Here is a 16,676-nt window from a genome sequence, read left to right on the forward strand (position 1 = left end):
AGAGAGGTCTCCTTGATTTTATGTCATTAAAATGCTTCATGTAGTTATTATCATGCAGTATTACTTAAACACTGATGCTTTTAAAATGAAAAGCCATACACAAAGGTAGTTTATTTTTACAGGTCCCTTTTCAAAGCACAGCATAGCATGTAAACCACTTATGCCAAAGTGACTGGTGAACAATGCTGAGCGTTCAGCCATTTGCCTTCTATTGATTTTCCCAAAGGCGGCAAGACTGATAAACTTCGTGCTGTGGAAAATGACAATGACTTACTGGTTTTATTTCCCATTTACAGGAGGGTTTGCTTATGTTTTGGTGTAAGATATACAAGAATTTCTACTTCAGTTTTTGCTCCTAATGTGGTCTGATACCATTCTGTCACTTAGGCACTGAGTGGACTGGGAAATGTGTGTTTCAGTTGACAGCACTTTGTCTTTTTTTGGCCCCACCCGCAGCATGTGGACGTCCTCTGGCCAGGGATCCAACGTCTGCACCACAGCAGCGACCTGAGTCACTGCAGTGACAAGGCTGGATCCTTAAGCTGCTGTACCACAAGGGAGCTCCTCATTTCTGATCATTAAGATATTAGCCTCTCCTGGTCTTCCAGTATCCACCACAGTCTAGAGTCTAGCACTTTGGTAGTTGGAGGAAACTTGAATACACTGAATCTCAGGCCTAAAGTGGAGAAATGCTCATTACCACAGTGAAAAGGCAGAAATATGAAATGGAGGAACAAGACAAGGGCCCTTCACAGACTCTTCATAACCTCCTCAGGAAAATCCCAGACAATGAACATATACAGAACAATCACTCATACTCGAATGTCGGACTAATAGAAAGCTCACGCCAACACTCTTGATACATGTAATGAACAGTTGTTGAGTAGGTATCACACAGTAGCACAAGATACCTAAGATAGTCCTTGAGCCCACTTTTTAAAGTAACTGGACAGTCCTGACACTTGTGGACTTTAACTCAAAACAGGCAACATAAAATGCACGTACCCAGGTACAGCCTCTTTCAATGCAAGTATCATACATAGAAGCACTTAAACAAACTGAACTGCATTTTCTCACCAGCTTTTTTATTCAAGTCTAAAATGGTCAATGAGTTAGTGCAGCACAATCCAATACCTAACTATAGGCGCAAGGGGCGAATAGCAAGTTTTCAAATATTAGAAAAATGAGGAAGGGGTTCAAAGCATCTTCCTATAACAAAAGAGGAAAGAAATGTTTGCAGGACAATGGGAAGGTCCTATTCCCAGTTTCCACATGATGATGGCTTCCTCAATTACCAGTCTGACAGGAGCCTAAGGAAACAAGGCTAACAGCAAGCAGCCTTATACACAGAGGTCAAATGTGCAGTGATTCTTTATAAAATATAAATCTCTAGGGACACATCTTAAGTTCCTCATAACATGCATTTGAGGATGCATACAGACTAACTGAACAGAGTGAATTTTCATAGTACTCATATATTTAAACCGCCTATAAAGCACATTTTTTAAAAAGAAAAAACATTGTCTAATTTATCTATTCCATTTCTGTGGATGTTTATATTGGGATTTTGCTTAAAATATACACTCAAATCCCTTCCTTCTTTTGTAAATAAGTTGATTTCCTTTTAGTCCTTTACGGACCAACAAAAATTCATAGGTTCCTCTGAGAGAATACTCCCATAGTTCCAAATGTTGGTCTCAAGACCACTGAAGTGGTGGAATTATGGATTTTTTTCCCTATCTTGTTTCGCAGTGAACAGAAAAGCACTACTTTTATGATAAGTCATGTTTACAAATATATCAGGTGGTGTAAGCATCAGGAAGGCACAGTATATGAATTTCCTTTTAATTTTTATTATGAAAGCTGACATTATCTTTTTTCCGTCTTTTTAGGGCCGCACCCACAGCACATGGAAGTTCCCAGGCTAGGGGTTGGATCAGAGCTGCAGCTGCCAGCCTACGCCACAGCCACAGTAACACGGGATCCAAGCCATGTCTGTGACCTACACCACAGCTCATGGTGACATTGAATCCTTAACCTACTGAATGAGGCCAGGGATGGAAACTGCATCCTCATGGATACTAGTTGGGTTCATTACCGCTGAGCCATGATGGGACCTCCCAGGAGAGCTGACATTATGTATACCACTGGGATATGTAGGGAATTACCCAGGCCTAAAGGACATTCAAAGCAACTTTTCATTTTATTTTTAAGTATGACATACAATACCACTGACAAGTTTTCTAGTTACAGATTTTTAAAAAATTCCATTGATTCATACACATGCTGAACACCTAAGCTTTACATTAATCATTTAATGTGCTGGGAATATTGAGATTAAAAACAATAATAATCCTGATTAGTAGAAACAAATGTCAACTGCTACAGGAGATGGCACACAACAGCATGGTGACACAGGTGGACCTGATGAACTTGGTGTGTGCGAATCTGAGCAGGAATCCAAGGGGATGTCTGGACTGGGTCTCAAAGTCAGGAAGAACATTCAAGGCCAATATGAGAAGGGAAGGAAGGACATGACTGGTTAAGAGAACAACAACTTCTGAAAAGGCTTATTATTAGTAGTAAGGTGAAGCAGTAAACTGTTATTCTGAGAATTGTAACAGAATGTCTTTGATGAAAACTAAGGAGAGAAGGTGAGGCTTATTATTGAAGCAGCTAGAATTTGTATAAATACAAATTGCTTAAAAAAAAAAAAAAAAGAGAGAGAGAGAAGAAAAGAAAGATGAGGTCTGTGAGGCTGAACGGGTAGGCTGGAACAATCCAGGAACTTGGTCTTTGATCTAGAGCAGTGGGAAAATTACCAAGGAATTTTTAGCAGGGATGATCCTACGTTCACGTTTGAAAGATCCCTCTAGCAAAGAGGATACAGAAAAGCAAGGGGAAGGACACGGGAGGGTAGTTAGGCTCTTATTTCAAGAACTTCAGGAACAGAGGTGAGGAAGAGATTTAAGGCCTTTAGTAAGCAGGACTGGCAGAATTTAAGAGATGGAGAAACATCTAGGTTTCTACTTTTTTTTGGTCTTTTCTAGGGCCTCACCCACGGCATACGGAGGTTCCCAGGCTTGGGGCCAAATTGGAGCTGTAGCTGCTGGCCTACGCCACAGCCACTTGGGATCCCAGCCGAGTCTTCGACCTACACCACAGCTCATGGCAACGAAGGATCCTTAACCCACTGAGCGAGGCCAGGGATTGAACCCACAACCTCATGGTTCCTAATCAGATTCAATAACCACTGAGCCATGATGGGAACTCCTAGCTTTCTACTTTGAATGAGTGGATGGAAGTTATCAACGCAGGAATTTAGGAAGAGAAGCAATTTGAAAACATGACAAATTTCACATGGTAATAATACTGGCAGTTGGAAGAGCTTGGACTACATCTGGTGGGAATGTGCTGAAGAGACTGATGAAATGTACAGAGCTCAGAAGAGAGGTTAGCTTATCTAGAATATGGGTGAGCCAAAAAACGGACAGGGAAGAGCGACCTGGGGAAACATCACACTAGATAGACACCTCTGAATTTCCTAATATAGTAAGATTTTGAGGCAGACAAAAGAGTGCTAGCCCCAAATGTCTGTATTCAAATTCAAGCCCACAAAATACACCGGAGTTTAAATAACCAAGGCTATTTATTTCCCAATGATGAGCCAAAACCCTGATACGTTGCAAAATTAAAAAAATAAAACTCAAGGTTAAAGAGGTAGTGTGCCATTGCTCTCCATAGCAAAGATGTTGGTGATCGTGGGAAATAACAACGTATGTTAAAAGGCTGAAGGGGTGGTGATGGAGGGGAGCGTTGATTCCATGGCTGGAAATCAGACTGGACCTTGAACCAGGACAATGTAAACAGGGGATACAAAAAGTACATCAACAACTACGGCAGCTCTCTGCCAAGAAGGACCAGAGTTGTGTAGTCAAGGAGACACAGATACAAGTTCCTAAAGGCTTGAATTAAATACTGTGGGAGTGACTAATGGAATGTGTTAGCTGGACAGTTTCACAGAGGATGTAAATTGAAGCTGGATATTTAAAAAGAAGCAAGGATTTGCCATGTGCATAAGTAAAGGGAGGAGAGTAGGAGGAAGGGCAAAGGGAACACATGAAAAGGCAAGTTGGTAGCAAACACAAGGTGGCTCTTCTACCTCTTCTTGGCCAACGTTCTTGTCTTCCATTCTACCACAGCCACTGCCTCCAGGAAGTCCTGCACCTTTCATTACAAGTAACTGCCAAATTCTTTTTCAAGTACCCCCTTCTCTGAGCCCCTTCCCAGAACAAACATCAGTCCCTCTAGGATCATGTTCCCAGAGCCCGTCTTTATGTTCCTCCTTACCTGCCTTAAGTCCATGGTTCTCCTGCTCCATGTTGCCTGGAAAAACCTCAACACTGTTTTTAGATGTAACTCTTCTACCTAATCTGCACTGAACAAGGCTGCGTACCACCCCCGACACGCAGACTGGTTTTATTTTAAATTTATCCCTACGACCACAAGTACTCCCTTAATTCTGGCCAGCAATTCTAATTTCCCTAGTCAATTCACATTCTCATGCTTCTAGATATCTGTTTCACATGTTGCTGTTTCTCCTTAATCCTGTCTACTCTTGGCTGGTTTGTTTTTTCCAACTTCAGTGAGGTAAAAATCACCAGCCTACAATTCACCTATGAAAAGGTTATAATTTGAATGGTTTTTAATATATTCTGTTGAGCAAGCATCACAATAAACTTTAGCACCTATTCATCACCTCAAAAAGCTGCCCTACATCCATTAACCATCATGACTTGCTTTCCCCCAACTCCACCTCCCAACCATACATTTCATTTTCTGTTTCTATGGACTTGCCTATTTTGGACATTTCATGTAAGTAAGCCCTGGTGACTGGTTTCTTTCACTTCATATCTTTTTAAGGCCCATTCGCGTTGTAGCATGTACAAGCACTTCATTTCTATTTACTGTCAAGCTTACTCCATTAAATGGAAATACATTTTACTTATTCTACCCTTGCTTTATCATTAAAAAAAAAAAAAATACAAGGGCATTTAGAAGAATTTTTCACCCACCTACCTACCATCAGATCTACCAATTTTCTGGCTCTTGTACTCATATTATCCCTTCTGTGAACATCTGTGTTCCGCAAAAACAAACAAGCCCCACACTGAAACCCTGAATCCATGCCCTCTCACCTACGTAAGGTTACTAACCTAAGAAGCATCTCCTTCTTTACATCAAAAATTTCCCGTTTACTGGGTTTTCCAATAAACGCTTTGTAGCTTCATCCTTTTTACAAAAACAAAAAACCTTCCTCATCTTGTGTCTCTTTGCATCTTGTGTCTCTTTCTCCCCCTCTTACTGTTCCCCTACCTCTCCTCAGAGAGGTCAAAAATCACTGTATCCATTTCTTCCTCTCTCCCCTGATCTTATGTATATTTATAAAGGCTTTTAAAACCTTCACACCTATGAAACTACATTTCTCAAGATCACCCAGAAGCTTTCATTTTGCTAAATCCAGTTGGCAATTCTCAGCACTCTTCTTGGACTCAACAATGGCATCTGAGAGTTGATCTCGTCCCTCCTTCTTAGGAAATTTCTTGACCAGGCTTCCAGTATTTCTCCTTCTACTTTGGCTTCCTAGCCCACTGGCTACACAGTCTCAGTATCCTTTGCTGGGTGGAGCAGGTATAGAATCGTGATTAAATGCACAGGTGTTGGAGTAAGGGTACCTCCAATTCTAGGCGCTGCCACCTGAAACTGTGACTGTGGGTGGGTTACTTCATCTCTTTATGCCTCTGATTCCCCATCTAAAAATGGGGATAACTGTATTGACTTCACAGAACTATAAGCCTTAAAAGATTAACACATGCAAACTCCTTAGAAGGGTTCCCAGAAGGGTTCCCAACACGTCTCAAGTTGTCTGCATCGCATCTGCAGCTGCTAAATGCTAGTATTCCTGGGCTCGTCCCTTTGACTACCTCTCTAACACTCCCTCCCCAGGTAACCTCACAGGCTCTGGGAGCTATAAATGTTATACTGGCTAATAACACCAGAATTCACATTTTTAGACTTTACCAGTCGTTTAGTTTAGTTGAAATCTGCATCTGAATATCAAAGTTAAAACATCCAACATTTTAACTTGACATGCTTCTTCCCAACTCATTCCTCTCTGACATCTGCCCATCTCAGGAATGGCAATTACTCTCTACCAATTGGCTCAAGTCAAAGACTTGATCATTCTTGCTTTCTCTCACATATATAAGTAATAAGGCAATTCTAAGGCTCTATCTTCAAAGTTCAGAATCCAAATGCTTATGATGTCTATTGTCACCCAAGTGCAAGCTATCAGTGCTCTAATCTATTTCAATGGCACCCAAACTAGCCTCTTCTCTCCACTCTTCACTAACTCCCATAATTTGCTTTCTACAGAATAACCATATGCAATCCTTTCTTGTTTGTTTTGGCTGCATCTGTGGCATGCACAGATTCCTGGCCCAGGGACTGAACCGTGGCCACAGCATGACAACAATGGATCCTCAAACCGCTGAGCCACCAGCAAACTCCGATCCTTTGGAAAAAAAAAATGTAAACGAGATCACAGCAAAACTTACATTTCCTGCTACACCCCTGACAACCAGCAGGACTGTCCTACTCCACACCTCAAGAACCCACTGCAGTCTCTCCAACAAGCCAAATGTGTTTTCAGTCCAAACCTTCCTTCCCTGATTCTCTCTAAATGAGACCTTTTCCCTCTGTATCTACAGGGCTTTTTCCTCCTGTTATTTCACTGCATCACCTCCTTAGTAGCCACCCCAACCCATTCTATTTAAAACAGCACATCCCATGTGACATTCCCGCAACCTCATTCTCTGCTTTACTCTCTTCACAGGAGTATCTCCATGTGCGATTACTAGTTTACTTAATATCTAAGTCCCTAATGGAATGTAGCTCTAGGAGGACAGGTCTTGTCATGCAGGTATCTCTAGTACCCAGAAGGGTGCCTGGCACACGGTAGGTATTGAGGAAATACATGCTGAATGTATGAATGAATGAATGGTGGCGGCATAAGCGATGACCAAACTCATCAAGAAGATACCTCTCAGGGGGCAAAAGCAGTAGCTACAAGGTCCAGGTCGTTCCCCAGGATGGTGAGTCTCTTTCCATTGTAAACCTACAAAGAACTGAAATTTATTTTGAGAAAAGCTTTCACAACCTCCTCTCCTGTTCCTAGTCTAAGTTTCACCTTTTTTTATTCTAATAGAATGACTGTCACTGTGGCACTGTGCATGAACCTAATGTGAAACTTGTTCACACAAGGAAAAATATATGTATCAACCACTCTTATCTCTCTCCCACCAATGCCCTGGGATCTCTACGCTCACATATCATTCAAACTGTTTTACTCCGGACCTTCAGAAAGCTAAAATAATACCACAACCCATACACGTATTTATTTTGCCTAGATTCACCAACTAATAACATTTAGGAAATAATTATTTCGAAAAGACCTCCAGGTGATTCTTATAGTAGGTACTGTTTTGGGAGCTGAGAAAATGGAAAAATGAGATAGTTTTCAAAGAGAGAGAGAAAGTACATTCTAGATTGTATTATACAGTTATTATACCAAGAAAAGCTTTTAGAATGGTAACGAGATTATTAAAAGAAATCTGAGTTTTCAATAACATATAGTACAGGTACTTCAATTTTGAGCATTGGGTACCTTATGTTTTAATAAAACCTAACAGATAAAAATCATATTTTCAAATGAGAACCAGAGACTTTAAAATAACTCCTTGTTTTTTTGCAAACTGTACAATAAGGTTTGGTCAATTTCCCTACAGCTCAGTTACAGTCATTTTTTTTAGAATTTCAGTTTGTATACAAATTGCTATTTTTCTGTAAATGGTAAAGTGTAACAGATGTGACTTAGAGTTGAGTCAAGACCTCTGGGATATACAGTTAACTCATCACTGAATGAGATCATTCACAGGCAATTTTCTTTTTTCTTTTTTTGCTTTTAGGGCCACACCTGTGGCATATGGAGGTTCCCAGGCTAGGGGTCAAATCGGAGCTGTAGCTGCCGGCCTACACCACAGCTCACAGTAACACCAGATCCTTAAGGCACTGAGCAAGGCCAGGGATCGAACCTGCGTCCTCGTGGATGCTAGTCAGATTCGTTACCCACTGAGCCACAACGGGAACTCTGGCAATTTTATTTTCAATCTCAGCTGGAAAAAAAAAATCTTACCTGAAATTCTTCACAGCATTATCTCTGTCTACCAAAAGCAATCAAGACCCCAGCGTTTCTGCCCCTCCCACCACCTTCCTCAAGCCCCCAAAGACGTCACAGATTCAAACTTTTAAGAGATTCTTTGAGGCTGGAGTTTTGTAGCCTATGAAGTGCAGGAGGAGATGGAGACAATGTGATAAGCAGCCTTTAAGTTTCTGTGCAAGACCTCTTGTTTGAAGTGCTTCACTTTTTGAGAAAATACAGTGTACTCATGCATAAATTCATATCAAAGGAAAGCCCCTGTTGTGGACTGATCACTATTCATTGAACAATGTTATATACTAAGTTGAAGGAAACTGTGATGAGCATTTGGGAACCATTTCTAACTGACACTAATGGAATAATATGATGCAATATATTTAGGGTACCAATTCAAATATCTTAAAAGATTTCAAAGAACACTTTTATAAAATGAATAAACACCTGGGAGACCCCTCCAGCTCATAACTGAATATAACCAATATTGTAACAAAGTCCACATTAAGAAAAAAATTAAAATGCAAAGTGTCTTTAAAAATTAGATATTACTATTAAAAAAACTGTTTAGAATTTTCTTCAGGTTTCCTCTGAATGCTATTCACATTAGTGGACTGGTGCTCTAATGCTCTAATTTAAAATGCTAAAAATTAATAATTATAAAAATACCAAAATTCTGGGCAGAAAAGTCTAAAGCTAGTAAGTGAAATCACCCCAAGTGGAAACCAATTTTAAAGTACAGTTGACCCTTGAATAACACAGCTCTGAACCTCACGGGTCCACTTATATACAGATTTTCTTTTTCAATAAATACAGACTACACGATCCACAGGTGGCTGAATCTGCAGATGTGGAAGCACAGACAGGGAGGGATATGTGGACTGCATGGAAGCTGGCACCCTTAACCTCTGCATTGTTCAAGAGTCAACTGGAATTAGAACTTGATGGTAAAATTACTCATCTCCAAGGCAGTCTCAAGGATCACAGTTATTGTATAAAAGCAAACACACCTGGTTTAATTTACAAACCAATTCTATCTATGTAAGTCTTGAAGTGTCCAAATTTTGGAATATCAATTCAAATGTTGATTGAAGCCGGGCAAGTTACGTGTAGAAACCAAGCATGAAGTACATCATACCACTGTCCAGCAATTCAGCCTGTAGGCTACCAATTTGTGACTTTTAAATCTTTGGTAACTAATGTTATCAATTAAGAAGCAATCTTACACATACCCAGTTCTTATTTATAAATTCCACCATCATCTACAGCAATGTGACAAAACTGGGGAGAAACTCTGCATAATAATAATTAATGAATAAATGTATCTGGCAAGAGAAGAGAACTTAATTTTCCACAATAGGAATGAGTCCAACTCAGCTTAGTTTTTCCTTGAAAAGATATTCTGGACATGCTGGTAACACGATAGAGATATGTAACACAAACAAACATTTTTTGTGTATTTCTTTTATTGTTTGGAATACCAAAGTAACCCAAATTTCACATTTACAATAAACTTTCAAATAAAAATATGCTGTACATTGTATTAGAGATACATATTATACAAAAAGTTTGGAAAAGTAACACAAACACTTAAACAGTGAAGAGAATGCACTGAACTGCTATTCATCTTTAATATTCCTTTTCTCCTAAATGACCAACAACTGTTAACTGTCACCTTGAGCTTTTATAAAATGACCACTGTTCTAGCTAGCTACTTTGGAGTGTGAGATACTGAGAAGAGATGCCTTTAAAATCAAGTGATAATTAATTATACATCAAATAGTTTTATGTTTTCAGATGCTCAGTTACTGAAACAATCAAAATATATAAAAGATGGAGGTTCAGTTCTCTACAAATTTGGTAGCGTGGGCTACCTCGGTCCAACTCCAGAAACAGGTAGCCATCACTCCCAAACTAACACCCACACTTACATCTGATCACTTGGAAAATTCTTTAAACCAAACCATCTTTAAAACATCTCACTATCTCCTTCATAACCAGGGCTCACTACAGTTTCCTAGAAATTCGTTTGGCCCCTCTGCTTTAAAAGCATTATTGCTACATTTGAGAAATTAAGATCCAAGAACTCAGTTATGTTTCAAGGATACATTCACACATTCACCTTCCGTTGTAAGAAAATGATTCTGAGTATTATTAATGAGAAGAATACAGAGATCATATTGTGCTATTTAAATGAAATACCACCATGACTAACATTTTTTTCTCAGCCAACTGATGGAACTCTAGTATGTGTGAACTCCTGACCTGGTTTAATATACCATGAAAATATCTGAGACAACTATGCCAAGATATGTACTTTCCTTAAAAGGTTCCTTCCTCTGTCTGCCAACAATTTGAACACATTAAAATAAATCATAGTTAAAATAGTATAATTTTAGAATTTCAAAGTATAGTCTTCTCTAGGTATTCTAAATATTATCTATGACATTCCTTACCTGTAATAAGCACCCATCATTCACTGAGGGCCCACTCTGTGGTAGGCCCCATGTCAGTTATTTTATATTTGTTAGCCCACTGAATCATCACAACACCCTGGTGGGATATTTTTATTCCTTGTGAAGAAAGTGAAGTTTAATATCACATCACCTTCCAAGCTTAAAATTTTCTAGTATGGTATGACATTGCTTTCTTTTAGTGTAAGAGAAAATGTTAGAGCACCAAGAGAAAACTTAAAAGCATCTTAGCTCCAGCATTCTGTTACTTGGTAAAAAAAAAATCAACAATATCCCATCTTTTAGTGCTGCAATACTGCATGTGATTACTATATTCCTTTATCCAAATGATGGAACTACATATGACTAATCTTTGGGATAACTCCTCCTTTATTTGCATATACATTAAAATGTCTCATTTCTGGAGTTCCCACTGTAGCTCAGTGGTTAACGAATCTAACTAGGAACTGTGAGGTTGTAGGTTCGATCCCTGGCCTCGCTCAGTGGGTTAAGGATCCAGTGTTGCCGTGAGCTGTGGTGTAGGTCACATATGCAGCTCAGATCTGGTGTTGCTGTGGCTCTGGTGTAGGCCGGCAGCAAATAGCTCTGATTAGACCCTTAGCCTGGGAACCTCCATATGCTGTGGGTGTGGCCCTAGAACAGACAAACACACACACACACACACACAAGTCTCATTTCTACAAAGGTCAAAATTCATGGGGTATTCTTTTTTTCTAACTGAAGCAACATGGAATGCTATCTTTTTCATGATTGGAACTAAACCTACTTCATTTTAGTTAAAAGTGCTTATTAGAACAGTTTTCATTTTTATGTTACATCATATTTTAACCTTTCCAGATTTAGAACAGCCTTTAATTTCTAAATTTTGTTTTAAAAGTTAGAGACAACATTCATCATCACAGGTGAGGTATAAACAGCCCTACAATGAAAACCAACCATCATCCACTTACGTACCAAATGTCCCTTCTAATGGAGCTTTCGTTCTGAGGGGTGGGAGGAGACGGACACCCAAACTGTGTTAGGTAATGATGCATACTGAGAAATTTATTTTTCCAGTGGTGCCTAGCTTACTAAGTTTATTTTTCAAGCTCACCAGCTTTTGATTTGTGTTGTATTTTGTTTCACACAGTGGCTGAGAATTTAAATTGTACATTTCAGTAGAGATAAGAAATAAAGGGGAGAGTCCCTGAGACCTAAATGTTAAATCAGAGGCAGATGATTTATCTGTTCCCCCCACTTTTCTTTTCCTTCTTTTTTTAAAATGGCTGCACCCACAGCAAATGAAAGTTCCTGGGCCAGGGATTCAATCTGAGCTGTAGCTGCGACATACACTATAGCTATGGCAACGCCAGATCCTTTAACCCACTACACAGGGCTGGGGATCAAACCCACACCTTCACAGTGACCCGAGCCCCTGCAGTAGGATTCTTAACCCACTGCACCATGGCAGGAACTCACAGGTTATTTATTCTTTGAGGTTGTTTGAAAGCAGTGGTTATTAAACTCTTGGAGATAATGAAATCTTTCCACTCATTCCATGAATTTACTGAAGCCCAGGAAAACAAGCACAAATGCACACAACTTTGTAAACATTCTTAAGTGGCCTAGTATTCATGGACACCAGACCAGGAAATTCATTTTAAAGAGAATTCACAGTCAGGGATATGGATGTGTGGTGGAGGAAAAAATTTGATCAGAAAATTCTACCTGACTTAAGATTCATTGATTCTTGTGTAAATACGGGGGGTAAAGCATAACAAAAGTGAAATCTAAAGATGTTAATTTAAGGTTTCCTGGCTCCTGGTCCAATGTTCCTCTACTATGATTTCCATTAGGGCTCAGACCTCTTAAGCAACTTCCCCAATAAACAAATCATTTTCATCACCACAATGACTACTGCTACATTACTTGTGACAAATTCTAAACCTTAGCCCTCTTTTACCATTAACCAGTCTGTGTAATACAGGAAAAAAAAATCAAGTTTATTATCAGCCTAAACTCAGTCTTGGAGAGGGCAGAAGATAGCATGCCATTTAAAAACAAATTGATTTTTATTCTAAATGCAACAAAGTGAAAATTTCCAACAGTACTGAAAGCTGTAGGTGAAAAGTAAAAATCCTGTATCACAAACCAATGTCCTCCAGTCCTATAACCCAGAAGTAACCCATGTACTCTTTCTTTATAACATCTAAGACTATAAAAGCAAACATTTGCATAGACATAGCTCTGAAAAATACAATGTGCTCACAGGACCAGAAAATGATAATACCAAGGACGAATTAACTATCCATTAGGAGAATCAAGGGTTAATTATACTTGGCGATACCACTTCAAATACAATGTAAACAATCTAAACCACCACACTTCCCTTGATGGTAGTAGGAAAATTGTGGAGGAAAAGTACAAGAGAACTCTCACAGGCAAAAACTGAGGAGCCAGTGGAAAAGCACTGCCTCAGGCTGTGCAAATGTCATTCAGGTAACAAAGTCATTTTATTGTAATGTATCAAAGATAATTTCTTTGCTAGCCCACAGAGAATGCTACCAAAGTCCAGGAATTTAAATATATAAAAATTAATCCAGAAAGAAAAAAGTAAAATATGTTGTCAAAGAAATGTTATCGCTTATCAAGCTGGGATGTCTAGGGTTATGTTAATCATGGACTGTGTACCAATTCCTTTTTTAAAAAAAACAGTAGTTTAATCACTTTTCTATACCAAAGGAAGATGTGCAAACCCAAACTTTTATTCAAGACAGACAAACATGACTTTTTTGAGCTGTCTCTAGGAGGTACTCCTAGTAAAGGCCAAGTGCACATACTGAAGAGGAAGATTTTCCTCCAACAAAGTATCAGGCTCCGAGAAATTGCACCAAAATCAGCACTGTTTACAAAAAAACCTAACTTGGGCTGGGGAAAGAAAACTAATGATAAAAATATTAACTTACCAAGAAGTGAGACAGGCTGGGTTACAGGAGGGGTAGGCAGATTCGTGGGTGCAGCAGGTGGCACGGCAGAGCCATACATTTTCACACTGTCACCAGACTCGGCGTTTCCTCTAGCCCCAGACACCACTGTTGGAATGGGATTTCCAATAGATAAGTCTTTTGTAGTGTCTTCATTTATACCAGCGATAGTAGCTAAGGAATATAATTACATCAACATGTGAAGCTGAATAATTAATTATCTCCCCGGTCACCATTCTTTTGCCATACTCTAGATCCTATTACTGGTCCATTCTCCCTCCTACTCCCAACTCCAACAGGACAAGTGAACACAAAGGAAAAACATGCTTACAGTTTGGGATGCTTATTGGTGGAGTGTGAGGAGGAGGAATGGATACTGGTGGAGTTATAGGAGGTGGGGGTCCAGGAGGAAGAAAACCTAGAATAAGAAAAATAATGTCAATCTGTGTCATTTTATTTCAGGCTCTAAAAAAATAGTATCTTCTCAAATAACTCAGTGTACCTGGTGGTAAATGCATTGGGTTGAATCCTGGGCGCAAAAATGGCGGAGGAGGTGGAGGAGGAGGAACACCAGGACCAAAGCCTGGAGGCGGAATTCCTAAAGGAGGCGTGAAAGTGGGTGGCTGGAGAGCACCAACTACAGGAGGTCCCGGCTGATGTGGTGGGACCTAGAAAGAAAGAAAAATGAAGCCATCTATCTAGCCACCCTCCCACCCGCATAGTGTGTAGAGACAAAGAAAATTCCTTGTTAAAAAAAAACCAGTTACCTCTAAATTACAGTTATGTGAATACACAGGTGGTAACCTGTAACTACCCCAAAATGACAGAGATCATGCATCTGCTCTCTATGACAGCAAATTCACACTGCATTTCTTTTTCTTTTCTTTTTTGTCTTTTTGCCTTTTCTAGGGCTGCTCCCACGGCACATGGAGATTCCCAGGCTAGGGGGTCTAATCAGAGCTGTAGCCACAGGCCTAAGCCAGAGCCACAGCAACTTGGGATCCGAGCCACGTCTACAACCTACACCATAGCTCACGGCAATGCCAGATCATTAACCCAGTGAGCAAGGCCAGGGATTGAACCCGTAACCTCGTGGTTCCTAGTTGGATTCGTTAACCACTGAGCCACGACAGGAACTCCCATACTGCATTTTACCAGAACCTATACTGGTGTTCTAAGTTTGAGAAATACAACTACCTGGTAATGTGCCCAGGTATTAAGATTATAGGTCCTTGGGTCAAACCGCCTGACCCCCCATTGAAAGAAGTTTTGTGACCTGGAACAAGCTACTTAAATTACATTCTCTAGACCTCAGTTTACCAATCTGTAAGACTGAAAAGTGCCAACCTCATATAATTATGGGGATTTAAAAGTAAGTAAATGTTAAGTGTTAGTGCGTGGCACTTGATAAATACCTAACACATGTTAGCTATTAAAAAAAAAAAGTATGATCAATCTTAACAGATTAGTCAAGTTTCTTTAAATTAGTGCTGACATACACTGAATCTTCTCTAGAACCTGCACGGAAAGGGCACATCCAAAGAAAGAGTCAACTAAAGAGTGCCAGTGCGTGCAGTTCCCTTGTGGTGCAGTGGATTAAGCATCTGGTGTTGTCGCTGCAGTGGCTCGGGTTCAGTCCCTGACCTGGAAGCTTCCACATGCTGAGGGTGCAGCCAAAAAAAAAAAAAAAAAAAAAAAGTGCCAATTTGGGGGAATCCATTTATAAAATATCACAGCTAAGTATGTATCGAATCATGTAATTTTCTCCTTACTGAGAAAATCAAGAGGCTAAGGAACCTCTTAGATTAGTTTAGATTTATCTGATTCAGTTTTTTTTTGGGGGGCTGCACCTGTGGCAGGTGGAAATTCCTAGGCCAGGGACTGAACCTGCACCATGGGTGTAACCAGAGCCACAGTAGTTGACAATGCTGGATCCTTAACCCACTGAGCCACAATAGAACTCCTGTCTGATTCAGTTTTAATATAAGAAACTGAGGAAAGAAAGCACTGAAAGAAAAATGTAATGGATCACATATGAAACTATGAGTCAAGTACCTATAATTTTTACCAAAACATTACTTACTTAGTTCCTAACATGTAACAGGAAAAAAAAAAAATCACATCTCAAGTCAAAAAGGTTATGAGTTAAGACACTGAATAATCTGGACAGGTGTAAGGCAATATATTCTGGTTTTTAAAAGTTTATAAACAATAGGTCTGACAATACCAACATACAAAAAAATTAACACGTACATCCATGCACTCATGTTTTGACTAGGAATCTAGACATACATCTACAGTAAGATTTCGAAAGCTATCTTTTAGACACCCAAATATTCTTACCTGTGGAGGTGGTACTGTTATAGGTGCAGGCACAGGGATAGGAGGGACAGGTACAGGTAAAGGCTTAGGTATGGGTGATACTGGTTCTGTGTGTGAGGTTTCTGCCCCTCCATTTTGAGCAACTTCATTTTCATGCTTTTTGGGAATTCCCTTCCAATCTATGAGAGTTAAAGATATTTAAGAAAAGCTTACATTTTCAGTTTATAACTTTAAACCCAGAAATGAAATGCCTATGCTAATCTTATTCATTACTTAATAATCATAAACATGCAGAAAGAATGCTTACCACGTGAGAGGTACAATTCTAACCATTATGTGTATACATGTGTGTGTATAAATTCATTTAATTTTCATAACCATTTATAAGTAGATCCTATTATTATTTCCATTTTATCAATGAGGAAAACAAAGACAATTTGTCTAAAGTCATATTCAGTGGGAGTGGCAAAGATGGGAATCAACCCAAACACATTTGACTCTGCAGCCTAAGTTCTTCAACATAACAGTGTATTGTTTGAATTAAAGATCCTGGGAGGGAGGAGCAGGATTCTTTTCACCCAGGACCAGAGCCTCCCAGAATGTCTAGCACTTAGCGAACCCTCAATACTTGTTGATCTGAACAGA

The 16,676-nt window shown here is 39.5% G+C and overlaps 1 protein-coding gene across 2 annotated transcripts in view; it reads right to left on the reverse strand.

Annotated features, from left to right (window-relative positions):
- Nucleotides 1-16,676, reverse strand: part of SCAF4 (SR-related CTD associated factor 4) — a 61,069-nt gene that overhangs the window by 4,278 nt on the left and 40,115 nt on the right. Inside the window, exons 16-19 of one of the 2 annotated variants that reach the window (XM_005657142.3) lie at nt 16,053-16,210; nt 14,212-14,377; nt 14,041-14,127; nt 13,692-13,817 (exon numbers count right to left, since the gene is read on the reverse strand). In XM_005657142.3, the coding sequence (XP_005657199.1) occupies nt 13,692-13,817; nt 14,041-14,127; nt 14,212-14,377; nt 16,053-16,210 (537 nt within the window). Of the gene's footprint in view, nt 1-13,691; nt 13,884-14,040; nt 14,128-14,211; nt 14,378-16,052; nt 16,211-16,676 lie in introns of both variants that reach the window. The other variant, XM_003358925.5, reaches the window with a different exon arrangement.

The sequence above is a fragment of the Sus scrofa genome, chromosome 13 (genome assembly GCF_000003025.6).
Source record: "Sus scrofa isolate TJ Tabasco breed Duroc chromosome 13, Sscrofa11.1, whole genome shotgun sequence".
NCBI lineage: Eukaryota > Metazoa > Chordata > Mammalia > Artiodactyla > Suidae > Sus > Sus scrofa.